Raw genomic sequence first — 16,231 nt, 5'->3', positions numbered from 1 at the left:
ACGAAGGCAAAAGAATTAAAAAAAAAATAAACAGGCAATAAATGAGCATAAATTGAAAAGTTGCAGCAAAACAAAAAAAAAAGATTATAAAGAAAAATAGCGGAAGGAAGTAAGACGATCAAAACCGTACACAATTAATAATAATAAACGCTAAGCCAATTAATTACGCTGACGACGCACCAAATTTGTGACAACGCGACGCAAAGTGATGGAAATAATTTACAAATTGTGGCCGTAACAACAACTATTACATTATATAACTGTATATTTACGCCACAAGACTCTATATATATTTAAAATGAAAAAATCAGAAATAACAAAATTTAAAGGTGTTGGAAATTTTCGAACGTGCAACGCAATGAACGGAGTCAGTGAGCGAAAATGTTTAATCCGCAGTGAGAAAATTAAAACGGGAAACAGCTGCAATGCTGACAAAATATACACCGTTATTTATATAAATATATACCGTATACGTACATATGTGTGTGTCTGTGTAAATAACATTGCGTTGACAATGTGCGTGTGCAGTGAGTAAATATGTAGCAGCAATACAGGCGCAACAAACAAAAGAGTTGAGTTAATGGCGCCAGTATACATACGCACACACAAAAAATGCTGCAATGCAGTTGTAAATTGAAAATTGTTGACACACCGTTGAAGCGAACAATTTTACAAAACAACAACAAGAAAAACGTTAAGTTTGGTCGCACTGAAGCTATACAAGTAAAACACACAAATAAAAATGTTTCCATACAAGGACTTGGTTTTAATCGTTCAGTTTGCATGACAGCTATATGCTATAGTCGTTCGATTTGTACAATATCTTCGGATACTATAGCGTTGCTTTAGAAATAATTTCAGACTAAATTTCGTGAAATATCTTGTCAAATAAATCAGTTTTCCATATAAGAACTAGATTTTGAGCGACCAGCTTATATGGCAGCTATATGCTATAGTAAGCCGATAACGATGGTTCGTACAAATGCGCAACTACTGGAGGAGAAACTGATGTGTGCAAAATTTCAGCTCGATATCTCAAAAACTAAGCTACTAGTTCGCATATATGCAGACAGCTGGACAGAAGCTGTGGAGGGTATAAAAATTAAAGCAAACTCAAAATGGTGCCTACCATGCTCTGGACACATACACGCTCACATTAGATATGTATATATACATATATAGTAAATTTGTGTATAAAACGCCATTCGTGCCACCGTTGCTTGGTTGGTTGATCGCTCGCTCGTTCGGTGTGTCGGTTTTATCAGCGCCTAACGGTTAATTTTGATTTATGACCAAGCGTCACAGTATACAGCAGGCCTCGATGTGTGCCACCCCTAGCACGCGTAAACCCTCTAAAAATATTCATATTTATACCGCCATTAGGCAGCAAGCGGCCGTATAGTCAAATAGAAATATAAAAACAAAAAATTTACCGCACTAGAATATATATATATATATATATATATGTGTATGTATAGACATATATACACATGTGTATATCGTTGGGCAGGGCGTAAATGTTTGCGCTGCTCTGGTGCAGATAAGCTGTGGAAAATTATTACATTATTTGTATTGGTCGCCAGAGTCGCACGACACATTTATATGCTGACAACAATAGCAACAAGAGCCGCTGCATTTTGAATACCGTCGTTCGTGCGTTCAGATTTCATTGCGTACAATAAATATCACGCTCATGTCAGTTGCTTTTTTTTCCACCTTTCTAACTTTGCCGAAAATGTTCTGCCCGCCCTAACAATTGTGGCAGCCAGCAACAACAGTATATGGTATGTGTGTATATGTAGGTGTGCTGTGCAATGAAAGGAATAAAAGTTTACTTTGATTTGCGGATTTTATGCGCAATGCGGAGGCAAATGTTACCAAATGTGTGTGTTTGTGTGTGTGTTTCGGTGGTTGTGTGCCGCCTTTTGGTTAGCAAGATGAATATCATTCAATTAATATTACAGTAACGATTTGTGTTATTATTTATTGGTGTGTGCTCGGCTTGGCGGCTGCGGTCTGATAGAGTCGTATACATACATATATGTATGCATGCACATAAGCACACGCAGCTGTATGTATGTATGTAAGTGCGAGTTAGCCCTAAACATTCCTCGAGGGGTAGTTTTCGATTATGGGAATAGCATTTATGAATATGATTTTGGAAAATAAAATAAATGCAGGCGCAGACATGCCCCATAAATATTCATGAATGGCATAAATAATGTTTCAATTTCGTATGCGTGTAGCAGTTTAATAGGAAAGGTATCTGTGCTGTGAAATATGCAAGATATATAATTTACAAAAACAAAAATTAAAAGTCTGTAAAGTATTTAATTTAAATTCAAAATTGTATATTTTTTATGTATCGATACATAAAATAAATTCCGATATATTATATGCAAATAAAAAAAAGCAAACCGATTATATGCAAATATAGGCTACAAACACCCATAGTGACTCGCCAGAAGCTCCGGAAGTTTGATTAAAAGGTTTTAAGGCATCCATCTTATAGACCGGAACTTACACCACCTGTTTTCGCCCATGGCGAACAATTTTTCTGGTCGCCTCAAGAGAAGCTTGTGAAAATCGACATCCTAGGTATTTGCCAATAGGAGAAGGCTTTCGATGAGAGTGACACTATGCAATTACCTTCAAAACGGCAATAAATTGTCGCACAAAACGGTGCATATTTACCCTAAATCGGAGCATTCATTTTAACTATGCTAAATCATATCTACAATTTAGTGCAAAAATCATGGCTTTCTTTTTACTATACCTTATATAAAATGTTTTTTAATTTAAAAAAAATTAAAAATTAATAAATTAAATTAAAATTAATAGAGTCTAACAGCAACTCAGTGGTTATTTTCACAATTAAGTGACAATGTATTTTGTATGAAAATAGCGGTAAATATGTATATCATCCCTTTGAGCGTAATTTAGTTTTCACACCTTTAAACAAGTTTAATGTTATCCTTCGCCATATAGTTTTACATCGTTAATAAATAATATATATATTTTTCAAAAATGTTTTCGAGTTATCCTACTTTATATATTTTTATATATGTATCATCATATGACAATGCTACAACTGACAAAGAAAAATATATATAATTGGAAATTTTATTTTTACAATTTTTTTTAAAGACTTTTAATTGAAAAAAATCTGAATTTATATTTTAAATATTTATATGAAAAAGAGTATATTCCCAATTAAAAAAAAAATATAATTATTTATAAAAAGTCTACAAAAATATTTTGAAATTTTATTTTTACAATTTTTTTTAAGACTTTTAATAGAAAAAAATTAGAATTTATATCTTAAATATTTATGTGAAAAAGAGCATATTTCCAATTTTAAAAAAATATATAAATATTTATTGCGCATAAAAATTATTATAACAACATAACTAACTCTTTAGGTGACTCACAAATAGCTGACAATAAACTTTTTTAAAGAACGGTAAATTTTTAAATGTTTCCCTTGAGCCCGAATTAATTTTTAGATCATTAAGAAAATGTCGTCTTAATCCTTCACTATATATTTCTACACCGTTATTATATATATTTTTCACAAAATTTTTTGAATTATCCTGGGCTATACATACATATTTTTACCGTTATTATATATATTTTCCACAACTTTACATCTGCGAATTGTATCATTCTCCTTCAGCTCTCATTCTCTTCAACATACGTTTAGCCTCTTCTATTACTAACCATTGGGAGGAGTTATAAGTAGTTGTAGTTGCAGGCTTTGCCTCATGGTAGAAAGAGATGGACTGAGTTCGGAAGTAAATAATCGAGAATTAGCGATCAGCTAGTTAGTAATATGTGGTTACTATAAGAAACATATGAGTCTGTACAAATGATTTCTAAACAATTTTCTCACTCAATTAGTAACTTGATAATTAATTTTGTCGAAGTCTAAGTAATGTGCAAAATTATGTATTTTTATATATTGAATGAAATATTATAATATTTCGCATATGGTAGCGTATCTGAAATATTCAGTATGTATGATATACATACCTATATATTCCGAATATAATAAAAAGTTCGATAAGTATGATTTTCAGATTTACCATATGTATATATGTATAATATACCGTCTACAAAACTTTTTATTCTAGTATATTTTTTGGTTAAAATCTACTTTTACATACTTTCTCTTAATAAGCTTTCATAAAAAAATAGCTGTCTTCGATTGGTCACTCTGCCCGCTTGTAAAAAATTTAGTTTGAGCCTCTGCTATAGTTTGTTCGATTCGCTGGGGAGTAACGCTTGGCGAATCGAAGACAGCTAATACTATTTAATAGCTTACTTAAACGTCTGTTTTTTTGAAATTAATTAATTTAAGTCAAAAAATATTATTTTACATTTCATGGCTTTTTCGAGAAAAATATTAATACTAAGTTAATGGTTTTCTCTTCTTCTTAAATTGCATAAATAAGAAATATTAAAAAAGATTTCAGAAATGTATAATATATTTAATTAAAAAATTTATAGACTTCGAATTTACCTACTTCATTACTACTAACCTTTTTGAACCAATTTGACCTTGAAATCGCTTTGTGCGAAAATCTAAGCATAATAATTATCTTTTTGACTTCTGCAGTTAAGAAATTGTCAAAAAATTATTAACTTCACCCGAAAAGCTGTCATAATGAATAGACAAACAATAAGGGAATAATGCGGGTGCTGCAATATACAATAGTTTACTAAATGGCTATTTATCATATATTTCTAGTTCAGGGACGACAACTCTTTGGCGTAAAGGATAAAATTAACGGGTGTAGCACACAAATTTCAGGCATTCATAGAATTTCAGTGTAAAGAGTACTTTTGTCCCTCAAACACTGGACTAGCGCTTTGCGGTTGAAGGTGCTTTTGTGCGCCGTCGTCGTTTGACGGCGCGTCAAGGCCAATGTCTCACGTCAGCCGCGTGCCTGCCAACCAAATTGCTTTCGTGCCGGCGAGTACAGGTACAAAGGTGCGCTGAATGCAGACAGTAACTGATATATGCATTTGACTGCGTGGTAATTCAATATTTTTCTAGCAATGTGCACGCAAAATGTGCACAGAAACTGCGACAAATGAAGCAAGAGGAAAGCAAAAACAGAAAAAAAAAAACAAATGAAGAAAAGTATAGCACAGCCAAAGTCACTTGCAGTCAATGCGTTTAAGGAAAAGTGTGCGTGGGTATGTGTGTGAAGGGAAAAATGAGAAATTGTAGCCAAAACGCAAGCAGTGGATACCTTAGAAAAAACCAGCGCAAACGTATTGATTTGTAGTGTAGGAATGCAGAAGGCAAAAATGAAAAAAAAAAAAGTTGCTGTTGTAACCGATAATTGTCGACGCACGTTGGTATGCATGTTGCATAAATAAACATATACATACAAGCACACACACACACAAGTGTGTGTAATTTGAAGAAATGCCTTAAAAGTGGAAAAACAAAATCAACAACAATAGGGGGGCGTCTGTCTGCTGTCCACCTCCACATGTCGTGTCATTTTTCACTTGTTCCTGCCACGTTCCCGCCGCGCACATACGCACACATGTGTTTAGTGATATATACAATTACTGGTGGAGTGAATGAGCCGCTCACACCACCCCGTCGCGCGTACGTGCCCAAGGCAGCAAGTCAAGCGCCTTAGAAGGCTTCCTTTTGAGGCGCAACGTGCTGCAGACGTACAAGTAAAAGCGCAAGAAAAGAAAGAAGAAGAAGCTACAAAAGCAGCAGCAGCAGTGTTGTGGAAATGTGCAATTGCAATTGTCATTAGTGGCCAATATGTAGCATTCGTATGCAGTTTTTGTCAGTTGTTGTTGTTATTGTAAATGCATGCATTTGTTTGTCTTTCTGATTGTTCGCTGCTTTTTTGCTTGTATTCAATGTCACGTCCTTAAATTACACAAAATCAATATGTGCAATTTTGTTGTTGTTGTTGTTGCATTGCCAGCGATTTTTGCATGTAAAAACAAATTGTTTTACAATATTTTTGCTTGCTAGATATATTTTTGTTAAGATTTGCATCTGGAAAAAATTCAATATTCAAAAAAAAAATTTTAGAAATTTTTGTATTTTTTTTTATCGCACAAAACAAATTCAGATTAATAATATCTGCAGCAGTTTTTTTATTCAATATAATTTTTACTATTTGATATTGTTTTTAAATTATTTTCTTATCATTTCCATCTCAGCCATTAGTTCGTGAAATTTTTTATATATTTATTATTAAATTTTGTATTATTATAATTAAGAAGATTTTTTATTTCTAATTTTATTATTATTTTATAAATTTAATTTCTTTTTAAATTTTTTTTTTAATTTAATTTTATTATTATTATTATTAATTTTATTATTTATTTTTTAATTTTTTACTTCTAATTTTATTTTAATTCTAATTTTATAATTATTATTATTAATTTTTTTTCTAATTTTTTTATTATTATTTTTTATTATTTTAACAATCACATTTTATAAATTTAAAATTCGTAAAAAAATATATTTAAAAAACTTCAAAATTTTTATGTTTATATTATTGTAAAAAAGTTGCCAACATTGTCATGGATTAATTTCAAGTTTTTTCTACTGAAATATAACTTTGTATTCTTCTTTAAATTAGTATATTATATTCTTGGCATTTTCATATCAGTCACTATTTCATAATGTTTTTTTTATTATTATTTTAAAAAATTTTGTATTATTTTTCTAATTTTTATTATTATTTTCAAAATTTTGTATTAATATTGTATTAATTTTTTGTTTTTTAAATTTTTTAAATTTATTTTTTAATTTTTTTCTTTTTAACTTTCTACTGTTTTATTATTTTATTTTGATTTTTATTTAATAAATATTTTTAATTTTTCCGCAAAAAAATTTTCATTACGAAAATAATTTTCCGTTTTTCATTGCCGGCTGTATTGACATAAAACATTTGTCAGTTAGGCAGTAAATCACGCTAACAAAATCAACAAACTTATTATCTGTCCGTCCATCTAACCGTTATTGCAAGTCACTCGGTGTCAACTTCTTGTTGCACGCTTACCGATCGTTTGTTTGCTGAAGCTTGCTCACAATAATGGCAATATTTTGCATGTCATGCAACTGGCCGCAAGCAAACGCAGTTCAAATAACACCAAAAGCAACAACAATTTACCAATCTACCAACAGAGCTCAGTTGACATCTCAATTTTCAGTTAATGATATTTCATTATTTCACAAAATATACAATAACAACAACAACAAAATTTCAATAGAAATTGTTGCATCAAAAATAGCATTCAATTACAGCGCCAGCACACGCACACAATCACAAAATTTCACATATAATGATATGATTGGCCCCAGGCTGCTAACTGCTAGCGTTCTAAGGTTGCATGCAACATGAGTTGGGAAGCGTGCAAATTCTAAGATTCGGTTTTTGTGACAGCCTGCCGTTGTGTTGATAATCAATTTTATTTCTTCAGCAAACAATGGCTACATATATACATACATACATATTCAACTTTGAAGAGATGCTTGTTGTGAGACGCCCAAAAATTTGCTCTTTTTCGGTTGCATAATTTTCTGTTTACTTTCTGCATTTTTTCCGCTTGTTTGGTTGGAGCCAAAGGCGAAAATTTGCCAGCACCCATTTAAGTATACCTTACACCATAATGTGATATATCAATAATAGAGATATATGTATATACAAACTTATATATATATCGGTGACAATTACTTCAATAGTAAACATATAAATTATGTAAAGGTACACAATAGGAAATATTCGTTTGTATGTGTATCCAACGTAGAAAACAAAGGCAAATTGTTGCCGAAATCATAGCAAACACGCCTAAATAAATAGACGAGCAGCCGGAAATGGCGGAAGTAACAACATAATTTTGTGGCGTTGTTTGCGTAGAGAAATCGTAAAACTGACATGACACAAGGTTTATGCATTCAAAGGGAGTGCAGAGCGGTGCAGAGGCCATAGAGACAATAGAGACAGTGGTTGTGTGACAATTTGTAGCAAAATTAATTCATTTATGGAGCATTACACTGGGCGAAATAGGGTGCTTAAATTTACTAAATGAAAAGATCTTAAAGCTTGCACTGTTTTGTTGGAAACTATTAAAAATAAGCAAATAAAAGCAAATTCTAGCTAAAGTGCGAGCTTTAATAAGACTACTTTTTTTTCATAGTTTAAAATAATATAAATGCCTTCCTTAAGAGGTTGGATACAGGATTTTGAAAAACTCAATTTGCTTGAAATGCTTCAAGTACACTTTAGAGCCCTTACAAATATTTTTCAATTTGAAAAATAGTGAAAAAAGGTTTCCCTGTTCAATTCGCTTAGGTGTCGAAGTGTTAGGTTCCGTTTCCTCGAAAACGATTTTTCAAAATTTGGACTATAAGTTCACATTATAATTATCTATTATACTAAGTAGGATTTTTATCTATTGTTGAATGTTTTTTTAAAGCAATTTACTGTTCACTTTTTCGATAAAAAGTTTAAATTTTTTCACAAGTTCACTATTTTGCTAAAAGTTTATGCGATTTTACTTTATAATTTATACTTTAATATTTTTACTTTAATATTTTTATTTTGTTTCAGTTAGTACGAGTTCCTTGAATCACCGTAGCCTATAGAGGCTCGCTTGAAAAAGCTGATTCCGAGGATAGTTCCAATAGCCGCCATGTTATTATAAAAACTCAATATATTTATTTTTTATAAAATTAAAAATGTAATTAATTAATCTTGATAGAGCCAAATTCGTTTCGTTTTCTTAATCTCAGAATAAATTTTCGAAATTAGGCCATTGTCGTGGGCTCTGTACTGGTCTAGTCCCCTAATTTCAAATCTAGTGTATAAATAAAATAAATATATTTTTATTATAAGCTTTTTAAAGACGTATATCCAACATTTTTTTCATCTGCATCCGCATTACAGCGCTCTATATTTACATTAGGGTGTTTTTTTGAACTATTTATTTTCGGTCCCATCGTAACATTTTGTTGGAAATACCTTAAAAAAAACAAGTCCCTGCAACTTTGAGCTCCTAATAATAATTTTAAGTACTAGATCAGCGCGTGTAAATATTTCCCGCTGAAAATACACGAAAACTCTAATTTTTTATTTTTAAATCTCTACAGCTTAGCGGCATTACAAGGCATCACTTTGACCAAAGTCGGATTTTTTTCAGAATTGTAAGCTCTACAAAAGTGCTCACTGTGGCCAAGTTGTAACTCTTACGGGCGAGGAAGTACGGGCCACTAAATCTGATTTTTTCATAAAATGTTTTGCATTTATTTCTTAAATAACAATAGTTATGGAAAAAATTTAATTAAAAAAAATCTCTAGAGCTAAAACGCTAACTCCAATACTGCTGGAGATATTTCGATTTAAGGTTTGTGAAGTTTTAAAATATTTGCAAAAATTTCGTAAAATTGTATAAAATATCGTAAGTTAGAACTTGGCACTTTTTTAGAGGCTTCGACACAAATTTTCCCTTCTCGAAGAATATATTTGCGAAAAGCTGTTATTTTATCTGGTGACCTAAATGCAGATTCTAAGTTTATTTATTTTACTATAAAAAATTAGTTCAAATATGATTGCATGGATCTAGTATAGAATTAAATTTGTTCTAATAATTCCAAAAACAGCTAACTAGACTAAACCAAAACTCAAAAAACAAATAAACATAGTCAGTACACGTGCTTAAGTATTTTTGCTCATAACTCATCAATGCAAACAGTGAACAACAACAACAACAACGACCGCTCGAATTTTCCGCTCTGTGTACCATTGATATTATTGTTGGCGAAAATTTGTCAACGCTCCCGTCTAAACAACTAAACAAACAAGCCCAAAAATGAAATGAAAACAAGCAAACCGAACAACACGTCTGCAGCAACTCAATGCTCAGAGCCCCTCACACGCATATAAAAACATATGTATGTACGCACGCAAATGGACCGAGAGGGTTGGTTGGCTGTCACATAAAAGAAGGCAGAAAAATATGTCATCATACAAATAAAATGCAAAAACTGGAAAAAAATTGATTTCAAGCCGCTATTACCGATTACCGATGCTAGCGCAGATTTTCCTTTGCTGTCAGTCAATTTGTAGCTTTCGGCTACCGAATACCAAAAAAGGCAGCGGCATAAATCGCATTTACCCCGCAAACAAGCCGACAGCCACACTGTTGTATGCGTGTATGTGTGTGTGCAAGCAGTGTTTGCACAGCAGGATATGCAGCGACATTTAGCTGCTGTTGCACCACAACTAGTCAGCAGACGGCTGAAGGGCGGCGAGTGAAGAGTTGAAGTTGAATTGCAAAATGCGTCACAATTCCGATTCCGTATAGATATATATATGTATGTATGTGTATATGTATATGTATGGTATATATGTATATGTATATGCATGTATCTACAGTTAACCGCCTGAAGGCAGTCAGCATTTGCTAGCACAAAGATGTGCGTAAGTTTCCCGGTCTGTCTTGTTTACCCAATGGATTTTCCGGATTTTTGACATTAACGTAATTGTCGGAAATTATTTGCTCTTCGGTACGCATAAGGCAAAATGCTTTACAAATGAATAATTACCATGCACGCCTTTGAATTACGCAAATATATAGCGCTATAAATACGCATAAAGTCGTTAGATTATGACATTAACTGCTTGCCGGCTGACGTTGTCTGCTTTTAGGCGCATACCAGTGTTAAGTCGTATAACACCCGCTAAAAGCTAATATGTAGTTAGACATTAATGACACATATGTTTTTATGCTTCAAATCTTTGAGATTGTATGCACTACTTGTCGGCAGTATTTGCTTTCACATGCTTACGTGTGTGCATAAATATATTTGCTGGTATAGTTGCTTTTGTTGGTTTGTCAGCGCTACAGTTAAATGATTTTTACGCTTAACTTACTGTAAGCTTACATTTAAGTAAATAAATATACATTTATTTATATATATATATATGTAAGCATATGTGTTTGCTTACCTGTACTCTGGATTCGGGTAGATTGATCTTCAGCGCCACTTCCTCACGCATAAATATGTCCGGATAGCGTGTTTTACCAAATAGCGCCTCCAATACGTCCAATTGGGCGCGTGTAAAAGTGGTTCTTTCGCGTCGCTGCTTTCTTGTGTTCACACCTGTGGACGAGTACGATTAATAATCCTGCTCAAGTGCAAACAATTTGCCTAAACTTGCGTTGAAATGTGTCAAGGAATGCAGTTACATACATATATTTTTCTACCTCTTTTTGTGTAACCAGTATTTGGTTGAAAATTTTAGTTAAAAAAAATTTAAAAAGAACTCAAGTTGAAAAAAAAATTATAAAATCAAGCTGCATTTAGAGTAGGAAAATACTCTTTTTTTACGCTTAATTTATTGCTGCCTGGGTGGAGATGAATTTTAAACAAGTTTTGATTTTATGAAAATTAGTTTCAGAATTATAATTCACTCAATTAAGAAAATTAGTAGCCCATTGTATGGCTTTAAATTGCTGTACCTATTTGTTTTTCGGGTAACAAAAGTAAATTTATCAACAAGAAATTTTTTTGTTTGCAAAAGTAAACCAAAACTAAGACAAAATTAAGCAACCTACAGAAAAAAAATTATAATTAAAGGCGGCGGAAAATTTAGTTAATGAAATTTAGTCATAGATAATAGATGAATAGAATATTCACAAAAATAAATAATTGCAAAAGTTAGAAATGATAGAGATTAGCCTTCTATTTAGACATATATAATATGTGTATGTATAAATAACTCAAGTTACTTGTATGTAAAGTAAAACAAAAAACCGAAAAAAGAACAAAAATAAAGTCGAATTAAAAAAAAAAAATAAGGAAAAAGCTACCTAATTGAAATAATTATTATTTATATTTTTATTTATTATCTTATTTAATAATTATTTCAATTATTATTTATATTTTTTTTATTATTTATGTTTTATTAATTATTAATTAATATAAAAATTTTATTTTATTAAATTATCAATAAATTAAGAAAAAAAAAATTTTTTAATAGGTTGATTTTCTTTATTTTTTTCATGAAAAACGGTAATTTACTTGGGCTGTAACGAAGCTTTTATAGCCTTCACAAGTGCAAAGAAAAAAAAAAATAAGAAAAAATCTACCTTCGGGTGTATCGAAGCTTTTATAGCCTTCACAAGTGCATTTCTTATATTAATTTTACTTAATAAGAAGAAAAGATCGGTCCGTTTGTATGAAAACTATATGCTTTAGTAGTTATATCTGAACAATATATATTATCTGGTTATTTAAGCATTGCTTTGTATAATAATCTATGCAAATTTTCTTGATGATATCTTGTCAAATAAAAAAAATTGTCATACAAGAACTTGGTTTTGGTCGGCCAGTTTGTATGACAGCTACATGCTATAGTGGTTTGATAACGCCGGTTTCGACAAATGTGCAGCTTCAAGGGGAGAAAAGTACGTATGCAAAATTTTAGATCGATATTTAAAAAACTAGGGCACTAGATCGCGTATATGCAGGCAGATAGATGGAGAGATGAACATAACTAAATCGACTCAGCTCGTCAGGCTGATCATTTATATATATTTTATAAAGTCTCAATATTTCCTTCTGGATGTTAGAAATTAATCGTGGCAAACTTAATATACCTTAAAAAAAGCTCATCATAAACATTTATATACATTATAAGATTTATATTTGCATATGTACGTGACTTTCCAAATCGAAATAGGCACATAAGGCGACACTCACATAAAATATATCTGTATATGCCTTTGTAACTTTTTATATAAATCTCATGTATATACTATATACATTCATATATACTAGCATTAGAAAGCTGTCTCTTCCATTTGCAACCCTCAATTGCCAGTGAAAGTATAATGCTGCAACCCTTATTAACGCGACATTAGAAAATTCACTCTTTGCATCTCTGTATATATGTATGCTTTTGAAATTCTCAATTGGGTTGCCCTCTAACACGCAAGCACGCACATCGATCGGGTGGTGGGCACACGAGCGCCGCCGAAACAAGCTAAATGGTTGGCTGAGTGGTTCGTTGGCTAAAGCAGTCGCGCTATTGTTATATACTGCATTATTTATGTATATGTATGTATATATATGTGAGTGTGGCTGTCTATGTTGCGCCCAATCTCTATTGTGCAGTTACAACGTATGTATGTATGTCCTAAGCCGTTCGGCTATTGTTCGCCAACATTAAAGATAAGTTTGTATGAATGCTTTCTTGCATTTGTGTGCGTGTCCTTTTGTGTCCTTTGCTCTGGCTGGCTGTTGTTTGTGCGCTTACTTTCTGAGGGAAATATGCGTTACATATTTAATACTTAGTTATACGACATTTTTTGTTCGTATAACTTTTTTAGTTATTTTTTTTTTTTTAATTTTTTATTTGCGACTGCACACCCTTTTCGCCCGTTTACCTTCACAGCTGGTTTAATTTCAAATTAATTTTTTTTATAAATTTTTTATAGTTTGATTGCGCTATGTTAGTGTCTATGTTACAGCAACAAAGAAAAACAAAATTAACAAATGTTATTGCTGGCGGGAGAGGGTGCGCTCTTTTCAAATTCGTAATGGAGGATCCAGCGCTATAATACAGTTAATGTGAAAGTCATTGCTTTTATATGTGGTGGCATACAGCCATACATGTGTATGTATGTATGTTTATACATATATGCCGTAAGATCACTCCGTATAATCCCGATTGTTAGATGTTGAATTTATTAATTCAATTGCAGTTGCAGTTGCAGCTGCCGCGAAAAATGGCCGTCGCTTAAAGGGTGGTTATGCAAGGCAGCAATAGTCATTTAAGATAACTTATAGGGCCTTAATTAAGTAGGCCGTGAAAAGTAGTACATATGTATGTGATATTATGCGCTTTTGAGAAAATGATTTAGAAATTGACTTTTTTAGCATATGGAGTCAGTATTAAATATATTGTTATGGAAACTGCTGTCTCTTTGTATATGTATATACAAACTAGTACTTCAGTTTTTGAGATGTCGATATGAAATTTTGCACAAATTATTTTCTTTCAGAGAAACTGCTAATATCTCGATATCGCCGATATCGGATCACTATACCATATAGCTGACATACAAACTGAACGATCAAAATGAAGTTCTTGTATGGAAAACTTTTTTATTTGACGAGATATCTTCACGAAATTTGACATGTATTATTTTGAATTGCAGCGCTACAATCTCCGAACATATTGTTCTGATAGGACTACTACAGCATATAACTGCTATACAAACTGAACGATCAAAATCAAGAAAAATATATATTTATACCCCTTTATGCCATAAAAAATTCACCTGTGAGTTTTAATTTATACTGTCTATAACTAACTGTTCAGAAAACAGTTGCTATTTCTCCGATGTTCTTTGAAACATTTTCTTTAACACCAATATCACTAATTTTTAACCTGTCTTTGAAAACTTGAATATCCATTTTCTATCCTCCTACTGTTGTACATTGTATATTCACATATTTATTGCTCACGTGTTGCTTAACCACTAAACATTTATCAATTTATATTCAATGAAAGCTAAACCTTTTTAATATATACATATGTATATCTTTTTCTGTAAGTCTTCTCCACTTTGCTCAGCAATTTGTCGTACATTATCTTGAGCGTTCAAAAAGTTTTTCTCTTATCATTATTAGTCGTCTGCTGCACTCTTTCGTTGTAATACATTTATTGCTTGCTTCATATACATATATTCTGGACACGTTTGAGTGCATGTAGTGCATATAAGATGCTAACTTCTAAAACCGTTTAAGTCAATAATTAAGACTTTGGTGATATTTTTGAAGTAAATAGCACATTTCTTAAACTTTTAAGCCGGTTTAACATATTATCTAAAGCATTTTCTCTAATTTTTTAGCTCTCCATTCAAAAATTAGCAAGCCATACTTTAAAAGCTCTTTGTAAAATTGACACCTTCTATCCGTTGATTTCAAGTCATTTTCATATATGTACAACTAGCAAGTAATTTAATTTCTGTATTTTTACGAAAAACAAATATTTTGCAATTTAAAAAAATATTGTTTTTTAAATTTTAAAAATATTGCACAATATTTTTTTGAAATTGCACAATATTAAAAAAAACAATATTTTTTTTAAATTTTAATCAAAATAAAGACAAAGTATTTTTGCAAAAAAAAATATTGTGCAATTCCAAAAAAATAAATTGTGCAATATTTTAAAAATTTGTCATAAATATGTTTTTTCTTAAAAAAATATTTGCAATTCCAAAAAAAACATTGTGCAGTATTTTTAAAATTTGTCATAAATATCTTCTTTCTTAAAAAAAAACTAAAAACCGACTTATGCCCCTTTCAAAATAAACCACCACTCAAATGTACATATAAGAGTATGTATGCATAGGTATATGCACTCGTAGGCTTGGTTAGTTGCCACAGATTGCTGCTGCTCATTATTCATTTTGACAATATTATTGATAATGATGTCGATCGGTGAATGGCGTGAGTAAAATATTGAAATCATTTATTGTTGCGTTCACTATTTGTTTCTTTTTTACTTTCTACTACTTTGTTTTGGTTGGTTTGCCACAATGATATGCAGTATGTGATGACAAAATATGAAACAACGTAGGTACATACAAACATAGGTGTATACAGACATACAATGTATAAGCAAGCAACATTTATATTTATAATTTTGACATCATTTTCAGCCGCTTACTACACCAGTCGGCAGCGGCACTCTTCTGCTTTAACGGCCATGCGGCGTTCAAGCGGCATGTTGGTGTTGCTTTCCAGTTGAAATCACCTTGTCATTTTTATTAAAATTAAGTTATCAGTGGCATATCAGTAGCACAAAATTCACTCAGTTTGCCAACAACTCCATGCACGCTTCAACTGGAGGGCTTTGACTGCAGCTGGCAACTGGCAAACTTCGGCTCATTTGTCATTGCTTGCAAGCTGGCAAATATGCACACATGTGTGTATATAAGGGCGAGGGCAAGCGCAACCCATTCATTGAGGCATTCTGGTACGCGTCTCAATTTCATTGCGAATCAGTTTCACTACACTTGACTTGCTCGCTAAACGGATGTGCGATTGCCAGTCAACGTGGACGACCAACTGTCTGCCTGCTATGTCTTGTTGTTGTTGTTGTTGTTGTTGTTTTTGTTACATAAATTTTCTTATATATCGCACAGTCTCTACTAAAATTCTCAG

The 16,231-nt window shown here is 31.9% G+C and overlaps 1 protein-coding gene across 1 annotated transcript in view; it reads right to left on the bottom strand.

The window, feature by feature from the left end:
• Window positions 1-16,231, bottom strand: part of oc (ocelliless) — a 151,341-nt gene that overhangs the window by 10,656 nt on the left and 124,454 nt on the right. The window contains 1 exon segment of the mRNA XM_014246040.3: window positions 11,001-11,155. Coding sequence (XP_014101515.3) covers window positions 11,001-11,155 — 155 coding nt within the window.

Source organism: Bactrocera oleae, chromosome 5 (genome assembly GCF_042242935.1).
Source record: "Bactrocera oleae isolate idBacOlea1 chromosome 5, idBacOlea1, whole genome shotgun sequence".
NCBI lineage: Eukaryota > Metazoa > Arthropoda > Insecta > Diptera > Tephritidae > Bactrocera > Bactrocera oleae.
The sequence above is the reverse complement of the archived record's forward strand: the minus strand, read 5'-3'. Positions and strand labels throughout refer to the sequence as shown.